This window comes from Lactuca sativa, chromosome 8 (genome assembly GCF_002870075.4).
Source record: "Lactuca sativa cultivar Salinas chromosome 8, Lsat_Salinas_v11, whole genome shotgun sequence".
NCBI lineage: Eukaryota > Viridiplantae > Streptophyta > Magnoliopsida > Asterales > Asteraceae > Lactuca > Lactuca sativa.
The window spans coordinates 162222105-162241934 of record NC_056630.2 but is presented as its reverse complement, the minus strand read 5'-3'; the positions used below and the strand labels follow the sequence as shown (position 1 = coordinate 162241934).

At 36.6% G+C, this 19830-nt stretch overlaps 1 protein-coding gene across 1 annotated transcript; it reads left to right on the top strand.

Moving 5' to 3' along the window:
• Nucleotides 1-12648: 12648 nt before the first annotated feature.
• Nucleotides 12649-19132, top strand: LOC111877418 (mannose/glucose-specific lectin). Its single transcript, XM_023873947.3, has 6 exons — nt 12649-12810; nt 12897-12964; nt 16120-16373; nt 17380-17604; nt 17734-18198; nt 18593-19132. The coding sequence occupies exons 3-6, from the start codon at nt 16140-16142 to the stop codon at nt 18872-18874; spliced, it is 1206 nt and encodes a 401-aa protein (XP_023729715.1). The 5' UTR covers nt 12649-12810; nt 12897-12964; nt 16120-16139; the 3' UTR covers nt 18875-19132.
• The last annotated feature ends 698 nt before the right edge of the window (nt 19133-19830 follow it).

Genomic DNA, 19830 nt, shown 5'->3' with positions numbered 1-19830 from the left:
GCAACTTAATGCACCATCCTCTTCTTTCTTCTTCTTTTCTCTCTCCTCAGCTTCCTTAGCAATTCAAAGATTTTCATCTATCTCTTCATCCCTTTTCTTTTGTTTCGGGATTTCGGAAATAGTTTCTTGATCTTCAACATCTTCATCATCTTCTCCAACAACATGATTTTTCTTTTCTTTGATACCAGAACCCGAAGCTAAATTATCCTTCTGTTCGGTTTTGACCTTCGTTATAATTGAAATAGGTTGTGGCTTCTCTTCTTTTCCCCTTCTTACGGAGGAACAATTCTCTCCGAAACACCCTTCATTTCTTGTAAGAGTTCAAGTTATGGAAGGATTTTGGAGGTCAAATGATTGTGAATTGTAAGCGTCAGAATGGGATCATTAGCCTGAAGCATGTTATGTAGCTGAGAAAGAACATCTCCAGCACAGCTGCGAAAAACAACTCGCGCTCTGTTTTTAACAAGGAAATCCCGTGTTCCGCCTTGGCAAGTGTTGCTTTATGTACTGCATTTAGTGCAGTCTGGTGAGCAAGATCATCTCTGAGTTGCCTTTCCATGAGAAGATCAGCAGTGAGCTTTTCGAACCGAGAGTCAATAGAAGACAGGAAGGTCTTGTTGTCGGCAGAGATGTCGGAACGAACAGTCTCAAACTTGGTCTGCTCGGCTTGAATGGATTGAGAAAGTGAATCAATGGACTCTGTGACCTTGGCAGCATTTGAATCAGCATGACCCTTGAAAGAGTCAAGAAAAACTTGGGAGTCACGGATAAGATCTTTAACATCGTAGGTGGCTCGTTTTCACATGGAAGTAGAATCATCCATAGCTGCAGTACATTTGTCGATGGATTTTGTATATTGGTGCAGGGCTGTATCCATGAATGCTTTAAGAACAACATCATTATACTTCTTTGTTGAATCGAGCAGTGTATGAAGCTTTTCATGAACACTGTCGATTTGTTGCTTGGTTGTAGGAGCAGATTCGTCTTCCTCACTGGGGATTCGATAGGGCTGTAGTAGGTAGAATCAAACTGAAATGCAGCTCCTCCAAGAACTGGATTAGAATCACCAGAAGGAGTTGGGGAAATTAGCTCGGTTGTGACTTTAGGAGGTTCTTCAGTCTTCGCCCCCACATCAGATGTGTTGACGTTGACATAAGAATCTGTGGTAAACGTAATGATAGGTGTAGAGGTGAAGGTTGCTTTGGAGAAAATAGGAGGTGGTAATGGAGCAGTGGTGACAGGAGTAGAACTGACAGGTGGTGGTGGAGCGATTGTAGAAGCAATGGTAACCTAAATTTTTGTATTGGGTGGAGATGAAGAGGGTGTAGGAACAGAATCATCGAAAATTTCCACCGGAGTTATAGGCTAAGGAGGTGTATTACCCCTAGGTGAACCTTCATGTTGTTATTCCTCTTCTTCACCTGCAGACTGCTCTTGTTTCTATTCTGAATATGAAAGTGAAGGAGTTTGTTTTCTGCGAGCCATTTTCTTGACTTTCTTTGGTGCAGAGGAATCATCCTTGTCAGCTTTCCATTTCTTTGACTTAGTTGGTTTGGAAGAGGGCTCTTCGGTTGCTTCTTTCTTAACAACAACTTTCTTCCCTCGTTTAGCAAGTTTCTCCACCTCATCTAATGCATCTTGCTCCTCTAGAGTTAATTGACGAGGAATCTTGGGAGGAAGCAGTTTGTATTTAGAAATAAGCCGACTCTCCTATGAAACAGATCGATACATCGTCTCTCGAATAGAACCATTGTGGGAAAACCTTGTTGGATCAGCGACAATGATCTTTTTGGTATGGAAGGAGGAGATAGAGGAGAGCAAAGAGTCCTTCATGACCGTAACGTTGAGGGAGGTGATTGCCCTTTGTGCGACGATGGTCCAAAACCAACCACAAGAAATTTCAGAATGCTTGGTCGAGGAGGACAGACTCTATACCAGTTGGGACCAAATCAATGACCCGTAGTCCAGGTTGATTCTGTTGTAGATACTGTACAGTATTGTCATGAAGCATTTATTTGATCCATCCGACCCACCAGCACACTCAGCCAACCCTTTGTGAAGAAGGGTGAGCAACCCATTCCATTGAGGAGGTAAGCAATATTTCTTGAACTTCGTGAAGGTCGTAAGACATCTATGTATCCCATATCGTAGAACATCGAGAACAATTGAGTTGTGGTGATGAAGTCTGGTGAGATGATAGAGGCGTCGACTGCAAGCCCTAGAAGAGAGCAAAAGCGTCCTTTTGAAATAGAAGCTTTGTGAGAATAAATCTGAAAGTAGATGCGCTCTTTGATTTTGTTGTAAGATGTTATGGAGTATACTTGAGACAGGAGTGACATAGGAATGGATTCCATTTGAGTTAGAGCGATTACGAGAGGGGAATACTAGAGACATTCTACTACTTGAAGCATGTAAGGATCATACAAGAATGGAGTCATCTGAATGATCATATTCTGGTTGGTCTTGATCGAAAGCAGGGAGGTCGATGCAGTTTGATCCTGAAGAGATGAAGAATCTGCCATTGTTGAGCTTTGTGAAGAAGATGAACAATTGTTATAAAGCGACGGTGTGTTTGAGAGAAGTGGAGTGTGGTACAAGGTACAATAGAGCGAGAACTCCTTTATATACGATTGCCATGAGAGAGAAAGAATCTGCCATAATGATCAAACGATCTCTGAAAAGGTGCCTGTAAAAGCGGGATTTGACAGCTTGGTTTTCCCTAGATACACGTCATACGGCGAAGGTTTAGGATCCGTTTCAACTTCACGCACCTATTTTTGAACTTATCCAAAGACACGTTGTAACTTCGCATCCATTCAAATTCTTCTATCTAGAAGGCATTCAGGATACAGAATACCGTATTACTTCCATAAGTCTGTTTACTTTTTTTTGAGCCGAAAGTAAAAACCACTCATAACTGTCACGAACCAGAGTTTTGGAAAATCAGAAAGATTTTCGTGCATTAGTGTGCCAACAGACAAGAAATAAAGCAAACAAGTGTATGGGATGTGAGTGATGTCAAATATGACATAAAGCTGAGGATCCCGTGCACGAATCTCTTCCTTCAAAGTCAAGAGAGACTTGAAGTGCTTGTGTGGTTTCCCATGAGAATACGATCAAATGTTTGTTGAGAAACATTGAAAAGCTTCTTTTTAATCATAGGCTTTAGAGTGTGGCTAAGCTTCAACCGAACCTCAATGCTTAACATAAGACCGAACGTTGGAAGAAGTACTTGTGAGACCGATGTGGTCTGTTGAACAAGTAGGTTGGATAGGTTGGAAGTAACAAAATTTAGAATAGAAATCTCAAAAACATAAACTAAACTGGATCTTTTGGGAAGAAATGTCTTGGTGTTAGACAATTTCATAAAAATCACGCAAGAAAAATAAAAGAGATTTCTTTTAGGTAACAAGTGAGTTCTTGAATATAAATATTCACTGTCAATTCAGTATTGGTGTTGGATTTTGGATCTCACTTAGCACGTGGTGTACGCATCTAAGATCATAAACACAGATTTTGTGTAACCATAAACCTCAGTGGTAATTTCTGAGAGTCTCAAGGGTTACATTGATGAACCGAAAGTAGATGGAGAATAAAGATGAGGTGGTTAAAAAGTTGAATGTACCCCTGCTTTTGAAAGAGTGACATAGCAGAAAACTCTTGACTCATTTGAAAAGAGTAGGGTAGCTCAGGACTTGAGTGAATGGTACAGCCTGCCCCTCTACGAGTTCATAAGATGTCTTGGCACTTGATACCTAGTAAGGAAGAAGAGAGAAACAAACGACACACAAAAAAATAATAAAACAAAATCTTTTTGAAATTTTGTATTTTCTGAAAAATAAGGAAAATAATAAAAAAAAACTTTAAAACATCTTAGAAATAAAGAAAAAAAATTAACGGACGAAAAAAATAGAGTGTAAAAAGATACAGCCGAACCTACACCTTAAATAATAGAAGCTAAATAAACCGAGCGATTAATTCATTTCAGTTCCCAAAAATGAAGGAGCCAAAATAAGCAGAGCGTTCAGTTCATTTCGGTTCCCTAAAATTTCGGAGCCGAAATAGACCGAGCGATCGATTCATTTTGGTTCCCAAAAATTAAGGAGCCGAAATAAGCAGAGCGTTCAGTTCATTTCGGTTCCCTAAAATTAAGGAGCCGAAATAGACCGAGCGATCAGTTAATTTAGCTTGCCTAATTTTTCAGAGAGAGGTTTGAGGATTCGGTACCGACTCTGCTTCCATCATTTCCAAACCTTGCAAAATTCTATTGAAGCTTGCTTCTGGTAACACTTTAGTGAAAATATCTGTAAGTTGATCTGAGGACCTTACGAAATGGACTTCCACGTTGCCATCTGCAACATGGTCCTTGATGAAGTGGTACTTGAGTGCAATATGTTTTGTCTTTGAGTGCTACACTGGATTGTGACAAATTTTTATCGCGCTTTCAGAGTCACAATAAAGAGGAATCTTCTTCAAACTCAGTCCATAGTTTCTAAGTTGACTTTGTATCCAGACTACTTGTGAAGTACACGAAGCAGCAACTATGTATTCTGCTTCGGCTGTTAAGAGAGACACATAGGTTTGTTTCTTGGACTACCAGCTAACTAGTTTACCATCAAGGAACTGGCATCCTCCAGTTGTCCTCTTTCTATCTAGACCACATCCACCCATATCAGCATCAGAAAAGGCTTGAACAAAGAATCCGGATTTTGCTGGATACCAGAGACTGAGCGACGAGTTTCGCTTCAAATATCAAAAAATATTCTTCACTACCACCATGTGAGGTTCTCTAGGATTAGCTTGAAACCTGGCATAATAACATACAGAAAACATAATGTCCAGCGTACTTGCAATTAGATACATGAGAGATCCTATCATTTGACGATAGAGAGTCATATCTACAGCAGGCTTTTCCAGAGATGTTGTTAAATTAGTGCCAAACGCCATAGGAACCTTCACCTTCGAGTCTCCTGTCATACCAAATTCATGTAAGCCTCCTGGTTAATAAAAATACCTTCTAGTCCCTGTCTTATATTCAACCCAAGGAAAAAGTTATTTGGACCCATTGCGCTCATTTCAAATTTAGTCTCCATCAGCTTCCTGAATTTAGCTGTTAAGTTGGGATTCATGGAGCCGAAGATGATATCATCGACATAAATTTGAACTATCATTAGATGTTCGCCTTCTTTCTTGCGAAATAATCTTGGGTCAACCGAACCTTGCTTAAATTTAGACATTTTTAGAAAGCGAGTTAGTGTTTCATATCAGGCCCTTGGTGCTTGTTTCAGTCCATACACAGCTTTATCTAACACATAGCAATGATCAGGGTATTTCTCATTCACGAACCCAGGTGGTTGCTCAACATACACCATTTCTTCTAGTTCTCCATTCAGGAAGGCACATTTCATATCCATTTGAAAAACTTCAAAGTTTTTATGAGCAGCATATGCTAGAAAGATTCGAACCGATTCCAATCGAGCAATAGGAGCGAAGGTCTCCTCATAGTCTATTCCTTCTTCTTGGCAATATCCCTTTACCACCATCCGGGCCTTATTCCTAATAACATTGCCTTCTTTATCCATCTTGTTCCTGAAGACCCACTTCAATCCGACCATAGAAGCATCCGTTGGTGTGGGTATAAGTCTCTAAACTCGATTACGTTCAAACTCATGAAGTTCATCTTGCATAGCCTATACCCAATCAGCATGATCAAGTGCAGTGTTGACTGTCTTTGGTTCGATTTTAGAGACAAACGAATTAAACATGTAGAATTCAACTTGAGAGAATAATGCAGTTTGCTTCGCTTTCAACTGAGACCGTGTGAGAAGTCGTTCAGATGATTCACCAATTATCTGTGTTTTAGGATGATCCTTAGTCCATTTTGTGAGAGAAGGATAGTTTGGGTCATAAACATGATCCAACTCTGCATTAATCTCTTCTTCAAATTCTGATTGATCGTCTTCGTCATTTGTATTTGCATTCTCCCCCACCAATGGCGAAGGGTGTTCTTTGTCAGGTTCACGATCCTCCCCCTCGGTTGGAGTTGGATTCTCTTGCTCGATTGGAGTTGGATTCTCTTGTTCGGTTGTATGAGACATAGATGAGCCCTCCCCTTTGAATACTACGCTGTTATTTGGAGGTTCATTTGAGGTTTGATCATCAGCTTGGTTTGAAGGATCCTTTGCCATGTCTTTCACAACATCTTCGATGATCTTTTTCAGATGGTCGACTTTGTTGTCCACTGCATCAGCCTCTGAGTGTATAGCTTTTTCTGGTTCATCAGATAACCTCATATATTCTTCAAACAAATTTGAGATAGGAACCGATACTTGTCCTGATTCAAGAAATATTTCACCCATGACACCTTCTTTTGCTTGAGCTTTCTTTATATAGCAGTCATCAAAGGTTACGTAATAGGTTTCTTCAATACTTTTGGAGTGTTTATTCAAAACCCTATAGGCCTTTGAAGTGAGTGAATAGCCTAGAAAGATTCCCTCATCCGCTTTAACATCGAACTTGTTTCGGTTCTCTTTAGAGTTGAAGATGAAGCACCTGGAACCAAACATGTGAAAGAACTTGACATTGGGTTTTCGGTTGTTCAGAATCTCATACGGAGTGATTGAGAATCGTTTGTTAAGTAAGGATCTATTTTGAGTATAACAGGCAGTAGCAACAGCATCAGCCCAAAAGTATAACAGGAGAGAAGTGAAGCTTAGCATGGTTATGGTTGCTTCACACAAGGAACGGTTATGTCTTTCAACGATTCCATTCTGTTGTGGAGTATAGGGAGCAAAGAAGTTATGAGATACTCCTTTGTCGTCCAGAAAGTCTTCAAACTCTTTATTTTTGAATTCAAGCCCATTCTCGCTTCTGATGTTCCTTACCACTTTTCTTAGCTGCAGTTCTACTTGCTTGATGAACATCTTTAACTTGGGAGTTGCTTCTGATTTCTGTTTAAGAAAGAATACCCAGGTGAAACGTGAAAAATCATCTACTATAACAAGAATGAACTTATTCCCACCGGTGCTTTCAATAGCTGAAGGTCCACATAAGTCAATATGTAGAAGTTCAAGTGTTTCAACGATCTTGGTATTGATACATGATGGATGGCTCTTTCTGTTCTGTTTACCTATCTCACATGATGCACACTGGTGTTCCTTATCAAACTTGAGAACCGGAAGACCTCGAACATGATCACCAAGCACCAACTTATTGATATCTTTAAAGTTTAGGTGCGAGAGACATTGGTGCCATAGCCAGCTTTCATTATAATTTTCCTTAGACAACAGGCAAATGGTTGGTTTTCCTTTAATTGAACTGAGGTTTAGGGGGTACATCTCTCCTTTTCGTTCAGATTTCAACAAGACTCTTTTGGATTGCTTTTCGAGAATTTTTGATCCTTCATCATCGAATGAGACTTTCAACCCCGTACCCACAACCAATTGAGATATACTAATGATAGTGTGTTGCAATCCTTCCATGTATGCCATTATTCTAATTGTGAACTCTCCGTTGGTTATCATTCCATATCTTTTGATTGTTCCATAAGAGTTGTTGCCATACTTCACGCATCCACCATCCTTGAGGGACCGAAAGTCCCTCAGGTCTTCCTTTCTCCCTGTTATATGACGTGAGCAGCCACTATCTATGTACCATTCGTCTTCGAACTGCTCGTCACTTATAGCCTACAAATTTAAGCAGATTTAGGAACCCAAAGTCTCTTGGGCCCTGGTGACTTTTTCAAAGAAAAAGGAACAGCAATAGATATATCGACAAGATAGGTTCTTTTTATGAGTGTGGTTTCGTCTTTTCTTTTGATGGTGTACACTTTTATTTTATTTTTATCTTGTTTAAATTGCAATGTACTACATGGTGTTATGACAGTTGGAGTCCTCCTTGGATTCCTAGGGTTACCTTCCTTTTTATTATGATTGACGTCTGCTTTATAATCAAGTTTACTTTCCCTTTAACATCCTTTATTGAGTTAGGTTTATGTTGGGAAGAACCGAGACTTGAACTTCGGTTCTCAATTTTGGTGTTGGGGCCGAACCATGAAGTTCGGTTCTGAACTCTGTTATTGAAACCGAAACCGGATGTTCGGTTCTGTCCTTTGGAGTCGGAACAGAGACTTGATGTTTGGTTTTGAGATTTGGAATAGTAAGAACTGGGACTAAAAATTTTTCTTTCTTTTAATCTCTGGTTTGTCATTTTATACAACATTTGCTTCTTTCTTCGAGGGAACATGGTTAGGGTTTTGAGATTGCCAAAACCTTTTTCGCTCATTCAGATTCTTCATGTACCTCTAATTTCTTTGGCGTTTCTATTCAGCCAACTCCTTCTGAGATTTATGAATGTTGAAGCTTGATTTCTGCTTCTCCTTTTGAGCTTCGGTTGAATTGGAAGAAATATTTGATTTCTTCTTTGATTCTTCTAGTTTCTTTACCGGTTCTTCAGGTATGTCTTTGGTTCCACTTGAGCTTGGTTTGTCAAAGCTTGAGGGTTTGTTGATTGGTTCGGCAACATATCTGCCCTTTACCCTCCATGTGGTTTGCTCTGACAGATCCACTGTCTCGTCTGCATTATGGATAGGAGCAGACCAAAAATAGTTGTCACACCCTTCATAATTGTCTTTGTCAACCAGGATTTTTAGTTAAGCTATTTGTTTTCCACTGACCCCTATGACAACGTAAACCTGATTGGGCACAGTTTGAACCTTCTGGTAAACCACTGCTTTCTCTTTGAGTTTCTTTGACTTATCCCTAGACAAACGTGCATATTTAATGGAATTTTTGGATATTAGGGGTTTCTCGTTTTTGCTTTTCATGAACTCAGAGCAATCAACTTCGTCTTCCACCAAAATTTCACTCATCTCACTCTCCTCATCACATTCAGACGTATTTTCTACATTCATTTTATGTTTGGTCATTAATTCTGAGTTTGAAGAGTCAAATGATTGTAAGGTCTCTGTCTTAATTTTCAGCTTATCATTTTCGTCTAAGAGCCTTTTAAGCATGCATTTGTGTTCTATTGAGTCAATGAAGGACTCAATTTTGTCCAGACCGGTTTTATAAGTGACAGAAGTCTCTTCTGAGGACATTATGGATTCACATTCAGCAATGACCTCATCCTCCTTAAACTCAAGGAAGGGTAAGATCATCTTATGAATCTTTTTCCCTATTTCACGATCTAAATGCAATTGAGTAATATTTGTATATAAGCGTTTAGCAACTAAGAAAAAAATGTTTCTTTGTTTTAAAAACTTCAAATTGTCTCTCTGCAAATAGATAATCTCATCCCTAGCCCCAATTAACTCTGTCTCCTTCAGCTCAATCCACATGCGTCTCTTCTCACTCTTTGATGACTCCCTGTTGAGTTGGTCAGTTAGGTTAGAGTTGGTTAAGTGAGTTTGCATGAGACTACTACTGAGATTAGCGAATTTAAATTTAAGTTCGTTTAATTCTTCTTCGTAATTTATGACGGGAACTTTAAGAGATTCGAGGATGGATTGTACTTTTTTGATCAACCGATCGCAGTCGTTAATCTTTTCACTCATGGGATTTTCTGTGAAACACTTGTCCTCCTTCAAGTTCGGCTCCTTCCGCTCATCTTTTGTTGGTACCCCTGTCGTCACCATCAAGCACTTCCCAGCCAAACAGTTAACTTCCTCTCTTGCCACATATGCTCTACCATGCGTAGGCTTCCTCATTTCTTCATCCTTAGAGTCTGTTGACCAGACTTCAACGCCTCCAAACTCATCATCGACCACCTTCTCCTGCACAATCAAGACATGCATAGAATTGCTAGTTGCCTTCCTTTTCTTTAGCTCTTCCAGCTTTCCTTCATGATAAGCCTCATCATCTTCACCATCCCTTTTCTCTGCCATCTTTCGTAACATGCAATCTTTGGAAAAATGATTCTTGCCGTGACAATAATTGTAGTCATATCCAAAATCTCCTACTAGCTTGCTTTCCTTCTTATCATCATCCTTTTGTGAGACGTTCTTCAATTCTTCTTTCACCTTCTCGGAGCTATAACTTCCTTTCCAGTTTCGGTTTTTATTGGCAGGAAGTTTCCTTCTTGCAAACTTCTTAGGATTGGAGACCATCATTGCATATTCTTCACCTGTGAGGTCACAATCAGACAGATCTAATTCATCTTCTTCTTCCGTCGCATTATTCCCTTTTGAGATAAGGGCTAAAGAGCCCATGCCAGACACCACCTTTGCTTCTTTTGTTACTGTGCTTTCATGGGATTTTAAAATTCCCATCAGTTTTGCCAGCGAGTAAGACTTGAATTGTTCATGAGCCTTTACAGTTGAGACCACTGCCATCCACTCAGGTCTCACGCCATTCATAAACGTGACTTTCTGCTCAATCTCCTTTCTTTCAATACCATGCTTCATCATCTTGCTGAGCAGATGATTGTAGCGATCAAATGTCTGAATAAGAGTCTCATCAGGTTTTTGGGCAAAAGCACCGAACTCAGAGAGTAGCAAGGTTTGTATCAAGTGCTCCAGATCTTCATCAGTCGAATACAATTCTTTCAGCCTGTCCCATATTTCCTTTGCGGTAGTGCATGAACTCACCAGACGGAAGGTATTGAATTGTAGGGCAAATCTGATCATCCTCAAGGCTTTAAGATTGCACTGCTGCTTTTCTTTTTCATCTTGTGGAATCTTCTCTACATCCACTAAAAGCTGATTGTACTCCTTTTGAGTCTTCACTGTCCTACTTGTTCCAGCATGAACAAACGGACCGATTGTAATAGCTTCCCAGATGAGATACCCATTGTCTTCAAATCCGACCACGTAATCTTCAAAGTGATGCATGCGCCCACACTTCATAGTCTTGAGTGTAAAGAATGGGAACTCTTGTGGATGATCCAATGCTATTCGAGATGTTGATGGGATTGCTTTGAGAGTCTTCGTGCGACATGATGATCTTGTGTTCTAGATCTGCTAGAATCAGACTTGTAAACATGAGATTAGGGTTTTATCAAACACTAAAGTTACCGTCGACAGGTAGAAGATGTCCTTTATATATTAGATAAAAGCGGAAACCCTAATGAATTCTTCACACAGAAGGAATGCGTATGAGTAACACAGTCTCCTGCTCTAATACCAATTGTTGGAATAATATTCCTTAATGATCGATAGATTCAAGCAGAAAAGCAATAAATGAAACAATGAAGAACACAAGAATGGTTTAAACGATGTCGAATGATTAAACTTTAACACCCCAAAAGAGCTCGATGAAGAGCTTCAACTGTAGAGGTGTTTAGGGTTATAATACAAAAGATAATCAAAATCCTAGCGTATTTAAGGCATACATGCATGCACTATATATAATACTACATAACCCTAATCACGGTTGGACAGGCCCAAACCGGATATACAAAATATTGGCCCATGACGCAACACATAATACCCAACAATAAACAATAAAGGAATGTCTTCCAAGATTTAATGTCCCTATCAAACATTTTATCAAATGCTTGGTTGACGATGTTTATGTGATTTAAGAAAACCAAAATGATTTCAGTATATAAACATCTAAAACATACAAAGGCAAATGAAAATTTTGAGTTCTTACTATCATGTTAAATTTTCGAGTTCATCTGTATAAATCTAAAAAATAAAATAAAATAATATCCAGGTAGAAGTAGCCTCGACGAAGGCAGATGAAGGCAAAAGGGATTCCGACTCTGGTGACACTGGATTCTAGCAATGACAATAACAATTATGCCGGTGGCAGCAACGACTTCAGCGGATGGTAGCAATAGAGGTGCCGTCGGCGGTGGCGCATGTAGAAGAAAACGACGTTGTCCGATGGAGAAGAAGATGGATAAAGGAGGTTGATTTTGCTCGATGTACAAGGAGAAGCTGGTGATGTTTGAAGAAAAAAAAAAGGTGTGGCCTAAACTCTAGGTAATTATATTGGTTTTTCTTTCTTTTTATTTTTGTTTACTAGAGGTCTACGAGAAGGGTCTTCCCACCCGAAGACATTGGTTTAGGTATTTTGATGTGCATACATTTTGAAGTCTACATCTTATAAAAAATAAACATACTTCAAGACATTGTAAATGAATTCAAGTCTACATCTTATAAAAAATAAACACACTTCAAGACATTAGACATTGTAAATGAATTCGTGCCAGCTAACATAAGTGTTCAAAAAGAGTTTTTTTTCCTTAAAAGACAAACAACACCTTGGCCTTTGAAACGGAACCAAACCATTCATATCAGTTATAAATTTTAGTAACAGAAACCATTCACTCTTTTTTAATCGGTTCCTAACTTTAGGAATCGGAACCAGAACCAAAAGATGGTTTCGGTTTTGAAACCGACAGTTCAAAATATGGTTTCGGTTGCGAAACCGACAATTCAAAAAATGGTTTCGATTCCAAAGATACGATACCCCATCCTCATACTCATCCCTTCTTATAATACTCCATTTGGATGTTTAAGAGTTTTTATAGACATTATCCCATTCCCATTAAAAGGAAGCTTCCGTTTAAAGTATTGGTTGTTTAAGAGTTTTTATCGACATAATCCCATTAAAAGGAAGCTCCTTGATATGCTCCTAGAATAGTCAAAATATTTGGCTTCATCCATATCTTTTTTAATACCTTATCGCATCACCATGGAACGCGTCACAATTGGACACGGCTTTAGCAGTTTCGGGGAAATATAACAGGTTCACCATGACTAAAACTTGGATACCACTATTTAAATGCCTGATTGAATTTATGCGCTCGAAATACTGATTATGTGTAATAATTGAGTAAAGTATCTTCAGCTGCAATTCCAAGGTCAGTTTGATCTCTTCGATTAACACTTCTCCACAACTGATGAATGTGATGCACTTCCTCTAATGTATTTTAACTAATTGTTTCAGTTACTTGCATAGTAAATTCGACAATTGCTTCAGTTCATCAGGTGATGAGCGGTTGGGTTTTGTAAAAGGTAAGTTTGCTTTCTTATTTACCCTTAACTGAATCATATCAAAGCTGAGTGGAAATGATTCCTATTGGATCCTATCGTACGTACTAAAGTTGTACTATCGTTGGTATATCAAAAACAATGGATCTAGCCTGGTTTGGTTTTATTTAAGAATTCTTTTTTGTGATCTATATAGTTCGATTTTGTTTCTGTATTTGAAAAAGGGTTCTCAAATTTGGTTTCAAGAAATTAATGTAATCAACGTAATCTTGGTATACCTTAGTATTTTTCCATATCATGTTTCCTTCATTAAAACATAATATTTAGGGACAATTTGATATATTTCTTTTTTTCTTTTCTTTTTTTAAATCAAAATACCATATTTAATTAGCCAAATTTCTATTTATCTCTCGTAAAGTTTTAATATATATATATATATATATATATATATATATATATATATATATATATATATATATATATATATATATATATGATATTTTAAGATTTTATGAAAGATATATAGAAATTTTAAAATCAACAATAATAAAAACTAAGTAATCAATGTATATATTAGGAGAGGAGAGATTGAAGATGATGTATTGTGTCAACAGAAATTCTAACAATTTAAAAGTATGTGTTCTATTAATTTAGGAGGAAAAATATGATCAATTTTTTAAGTATTATAATAATTAAGATCTACAAAATGATAAAAATATTTTTAAAATATTATAAAATCCATTTAGACAAATATAATATTTAAGAGGTTTAAATTTAAAAATTAAGCTGGACATATTTTGAATTGATATTTAAGAAGTTCATATACCAAAATTGTCCATAATATATATAATTACATTGAAGAAACACTGATGCAATTTATAAAGGGAAAATGACTTAGGAGGATAACTACCTTTTATCCGTGTTCACATATTGGCAATTTCTTTTTTGTACATAATAAAACAACTAACTTGTTTTAACTGTTTAAATTACACCAATATTACCGGTTAATACCTGTTTTAACCGGTAACTCAAAGGGAAAATGACTTAGGAGGGTAACTACCTCTTATCCGTGTTCACATATTGGCAACTTCTTATTTTTTATATATAAGAAAGCAACTAACTTGTTTTAACTGTGTAACATTCCAAAAATCATGACCAAAAATTTCGTTTTTAATTTAATACTAAAACCATAATTGTCAAACCATTAATTTAATACTCCGACATCGGGCCCGCCCGACATCAGGCCCCGCCTGGCATCGAGCCTCGCTCGGTATATAGATTTGTCTCTTTTAGGCCCCGCCTGTCTCCGGGCCCCGCCCACTAAACACATACAATCATATAACATGCTAACACATAAAGAAACATACTCTACTGTATCCCTATCCTAAGAAACATACTCTGCTAATAATGAGATACGAAACTTCGTCCGTTCTCAGCTAGTTCCAGCCAGAGCTTCAGCAGTGCAAGGTGAGTCTCCTCACTGTGTGAATGGGTCTAAGGCCACAATGCCAACCCATGTAGTCTATGAGCAGGAAGACTAGGAGGTTAGCCTTAGGCATTATATGCTAGCATGTTATTCTAGACCAAGGTCCGATGTCGATCGGGTGCCCGAGGAATGTTTGCATGTTAGATTATACTTGTTGTCTGTCTGATACTTGTGTGTGCCTGGTAGGCGAGGTGAGTGTGAGCGAGGTCTCGTATCTCATCACTAGTTGAGTACAGACGATGTTCTGTATCTCATTATTAGCAGAGTATGTTTATTAGGACAGAGATATAGTAGAGTATGTTTGTTTATATGTTAGCATGATATATGATTGTATGTGTTTAGCGGGCGGGCCCGGAGACATGCGAGACCTAAGAGAGACAGATATGTATACCGAGCGGGGCTCGATGCCAGGCGGGGCCTGATGTCGGGCGGGGCCTGATGTTGGAGTATTAAATTAATGGTTTGACAATTATGGTTTTAGTATTAAATTAAAAACGAAATTTTTGGTCATGATTTTTGGTGTGTTACACAGTTAAAACAATTTAGTTGCTTTCTTATGTACAAAAAATAAGAACTTGCCAACATGTGAACACGGATAAGAGGTAGTTACCCTCCTAAGTCATTTTCCTTTTGAGTTACCGGTTAAAACATGTATTACCCGGTAATATTTGTGTAATTTAAACAGTTAAAACAAGTTAGTTGTTTTATTATGTACAAAAAAAGAAGTTGTCAATATATGAACACGGATAAAAGGTAGTTACCCTCCTAAGTCATTTTCCTATTTATAAACCCACTAACAATCACGCAATCAAAATTAGAAAAGAATCCACTGATTGTAATTTTTTACTTTACTTTTGCTAACTTAGATTTAAGAGTATTAACTTTTTGGTAGGTACTATATGTAATTTTTGCTACGGTGAAAGGGAAATGTTTTTTTTTTCTTTTTTTTTTTGTTTAATATTGCAATTTTGTACTCAAATAAGGTTTTGCAATTTTGCAATTTTTGGGTCCCTCCCATATGAAATGTCTAGATCTGGTAACTGAATATAACCATTTTTTACAATTTTGGTCCAAACCCATAGTCCACTGACTTGAAACCTAGACAAAACTTCACAGATAGTTCAACGGAAGTCCAATTTTGTGAAAGATAACTTTTTAGGATTAAAATTGAAAAAAAAAATACTAACACTTAAGACCAAAAATGTACTGTTTTCTATTATTAACATATTAAATTACTCATCTTTTTTAATTTTTATTATTAACATATTAAATTAATACTTTTTTTTACTTTTATCATATTTTTATAAGTAATTAAGAAAAACAAAGTTAATGTACGATTTACAGATGTGAAAATTAACATAATCCATCAAAATTTTCAACGTTAAAAAAAAATACAAAAATCTAGTATACGTAAAAAAAGAAATAAAAAAATTAGTATATTCCTTCATCATCATAATTAAAAAAGAAAATCGTCAATTAGAAACGAAATTAAAATACACAAAAAAAAATATTCACAAAATTAACAATAGTAGATGTTAACCAAACATATAATCTCGAAAATATTTTATATCCTTACAAAGGTGCCAATATTTGCACATATCCCAATTCCCATGTAGTCGCGTTAGTAATTAATATGTATTCATGATAATGACAAATGCAACATCCATTAATTTGCTCTGTAATTCTTTTACAGATTTGTGGTAAGTAATATATATGGATAAAAGCTGGATGAATGAGCCTAAGTCAAGCACCACATTTTTGAAAGGGTTAGGTGAATTCCTTGATGTTGAATGCGATAATAGTGCAAATGCTAGTAACTGTATTAAATGCCCCTGTGTCATGTGCGTGAATAATGTGTGGTTAACACGTGACGCGGTGACCGAGCACACAGTCTGCAATGGCATTATGCATGGATATGACGCCTTGCTTGCCCATGCCACCTCCGAGGTTCACATTTTATTTCTTTCTAAATATTTTGCAACTTAAAAAAATGTAAACCAAATCATCTGAGAGGCCATATAAAACCATATAAAGCCCACGTGAAAGATGATCAATTGCAAAAAGTAGCAATATTTTAGTGTTCAAACATTGGACCTTCCTATGTGGAACATTAAAATGAATATTATTACAAACTGTATTAAGGCATCCATAATGCATTGAATTTTATAGAGTTCAATGGAGTGTCACATTATCATTTATTATTCCATACAACTCTATTCATTTTTATCCCACAATGCATTAAACTCTACAGGTTCAATAAAACATATTAAAAAAATATTTATTTAAAGATTTAAAGATTTTTCTTTTTCCCATTGAAGAGTTCAATGTCATTGAACTCCAAATTCATTGAGTGCCAAGGTGGCATTTCACAATGGTGGAGTTGTATCCATTGAATGACAAGTAGACATGACACCACATTCAACTCTTCCATTAAACTTCCCATTGTGGATGCTCTAAGGATTAGAATAAGCTCCCATATATTAAGATACCATAAGGTATACAAGCATGGTTTCAGTTTCCATTAATAAGAATTTAGCTTATTTGGATTATTTTAGATAATTTGACCTTATGCATGGGTACCACAAATTTCAACATAGGATAATCCACATGTAGCATTATTTTTTGTTCCTACAAACCAAAATAGTAGCAACAAACAAATTCCGTGTAAAGAAATTTCAAATTCGTAGGACACCCAAAAATATGGTCTATATTATAGTATATTTTACCACCATACCTATATAGTGGATACAGATAACAAAATGGCAGTTATCATAGTTGACAAACAGTTCAAGATCATAGTCTAATCCCCTTTTGACACTCGTATAAATTCCAACTACAACAAATGATTAGCTAGGACAACATTATTTTTCGTATTAAATTGCATCTTTTACTTTCACTTGCGTAACTTTTTTACTTGCAATACATTGAATTTGTGTACTTGATTTGTTGTTAGGTTCATAAAGAAGTTGCACAAGTAGGAATATGGGGAACAAAATCAAAAGGTTCTCCACAAAATCGCTGGTCTTTTCGACTTGACAATAATCACAAGCTAAAGAAGATAACTATAGATCATGGTGTTCTAATATATTCCCTCATGTTAACTTCTGAAGATAGCAAAGGATGTTTGCATGATTCTGAAAAAGCAGGTGGTTGGAATGGTGGAGACCAAATTCATGAGGTAAAGATCATCTTAGTTCTATAAGCATTTAACTCTATAAATTTACACCTAAGCTTCTAGAGGAATATTGATTGATTATATCTCACGTAAATATACATTTAACTCTAATGTTTTCCTATGATGGCTTAGGTTACATTTGATCCTGATGAGGAGATAGTTGGCATTAATGGAACCGTTGATGTATCAACAGGGGTCTATTCTGGTTACACTATTATAGCATCGTTGTCTTTCATAACCAACAAACGGACTCATGGGCCTTTTGGTCAGACAACAGGGACACCTTTTATAGTACCATGGAACAAAGGCTCTTTTGCTGGATTTTATGGTCTTGCTGGTTATTATATAGATGGCATAGGTGTCTATTTAAAGGCTTCTCAAAACACTGCACGAGTTGGACTATGGGGAACGGAGTCTAGTACTGATCCTCAATATCGATGGTCGTTTTGTCTAGAGAAAAATCATAAGCTCACAAAGATAACAATAGATCATGGTGATATGATATCTTCCCTCATGTTCACTAGCGAAGATTGTATGGGTTATGTCCATGTTTCTAACAAGGCTGGTGGTTATAATGATGGATCCACAATATCCGAGGTAGCATATATGCTTAGAACTGGTTGATGTTTTAGTGTAGAGTAAGTTACATATTTGGTCTCTGAGTATAGTTGATTTTTGCAATTACGGTTTGAAAAAATGTTTTCACTTCAAAATTTGGTTGTTGTTTGAGGAAAAAAGTTTCCTTCAAATGTTTTTTTTATCCTTACTCCAAATGACTTTTTTGTCCATGAATATAACTGACTTTTACAAATTTGCTAGAGGGATTTTTCTGGTACCTGGATTGAAAAAACGTTACAAAAAACCTGAAAATAAGAAACAAAATTGCAAGGATCTTTTTTTACAAAGATTGCAAAAATCAACCCACCAAAAGTGTAATTTACTATTTTATTAGTATATGGAATACTTTTGTTTAATTTGTTGTTTATTGCAGGTTAACCTTGCATGGGATGAGGATATAATTGAAATTTCTGGAACGTTTGGAGTCTCATCGGGGGCGTATGCCCAGGAGACCATATCATCGCTGTCTTTTGTTACAAACAAAAGGAGTCATGGACCTTTTGGATGTGCAAGAGGGACGCATTTTTCTGTGCCCTGGCAAAAAGGTTCATTTGCAGGATTTTATGGCATTGCTAGCTACTATATTGATGGTATCGGTATTTATTTGAGAGCTATTAAGAGCATCGACAATAAGAGTTTAATAAAAGTTGAATAGATGATAACTAGGACTGAATAGATGTTTAATGGAGTATGAAAGATGAGATGGAGAAGAATTGAATGAGAGAGTTGTATGATCATTGAGTGGTTCAATAGATTTAATCTTTTCTTTCCAATTAAATTTCAAACCAAATATAGAATTCCATTAAACTTTATAGAGTTTAATGGAGTGTGGATGTTAAAGAGTATAGTGAATAAAAAGTGAAATGTTGATGTGGCAGTGATGTGATACTCCATTCAACTCCATATAATTCAATAGATTGTGGATGCCCTAAGTAAAAAAAACATGCTTTAAATGTTTTTAAAGCAAAAAGGATCAAATTTATAGCATTTGAGTGTTGTTGATTCCACAATGATACATGAAACATGAATCGACAATGTGGTTTATAGTCTTATGATTGCAATCGAGTTTCTATAATGATGTTGTTAATTATGATTTGCTTTTGAAGATTGTTATAAGTTCATCCTATATAATTACATTTGTTGTCGCCAAGTATTCAATTTTAGTGTCAAAAACATTTTTTTTGCAATTTTGGTCCTCCCTGAATTGAGTTTTTTTGTAACGTTTGTAGTCCTAATGGAGCAAACTGGTTCAAATGGTTTTTTTCCGGTTCTGGTTTCGGTTCGATCAGGACTCTAAATTATCATATAATTTATCATTGTTGGAACTTGTTTTTAAGACAATACATCTTCATACTTAAGCAATATTCCCGAGATATATTCTTCGACGTGTAGAATCAGTCAAATAATTAAAACGTGTTTGGTGACACCATGTGTTTTCCCGTTGACTATGTAAATTCAAGTAGTTAATACTTAATAGTTTTGAATTAGCAATGATAATACAATATTCATCGTTAGATTTAATATTGCTAATGGGAGCTGATTTTTCCACTTGTCTTTTTATCCATCCACATAAAATCAAAGAATTTTGACTTTCTTTGCCTTTATTTAATT

What these genes read in the sequence shown, in the direction of transcription:
- LOC111877418 (XM_023873947.3), top strand. Translation starts at nt 16,140, where the DNA reads ATGGATAAAAGCTGGATGAATGAGCCTAAGTCAAGCACCACATTTTTG. An exon ending in TTGCCCATGCCACCTCCGAG is followed by an intron (nt 16,374 to 17,379) that starts GTTCACATTTTA and finishes ATTTGTTGTTAG; the next exon opens with GTTCATAAAGAAGTTGCACA. An exon ending in ATGGATCCACAATATCCGAG is followed by an intron (nt 18,199 to 18,592) that starts GTAGCATATATG and finishes TGTTTATTGCAG; the next exon opens with GTTAACCTTGCATGGGATGA.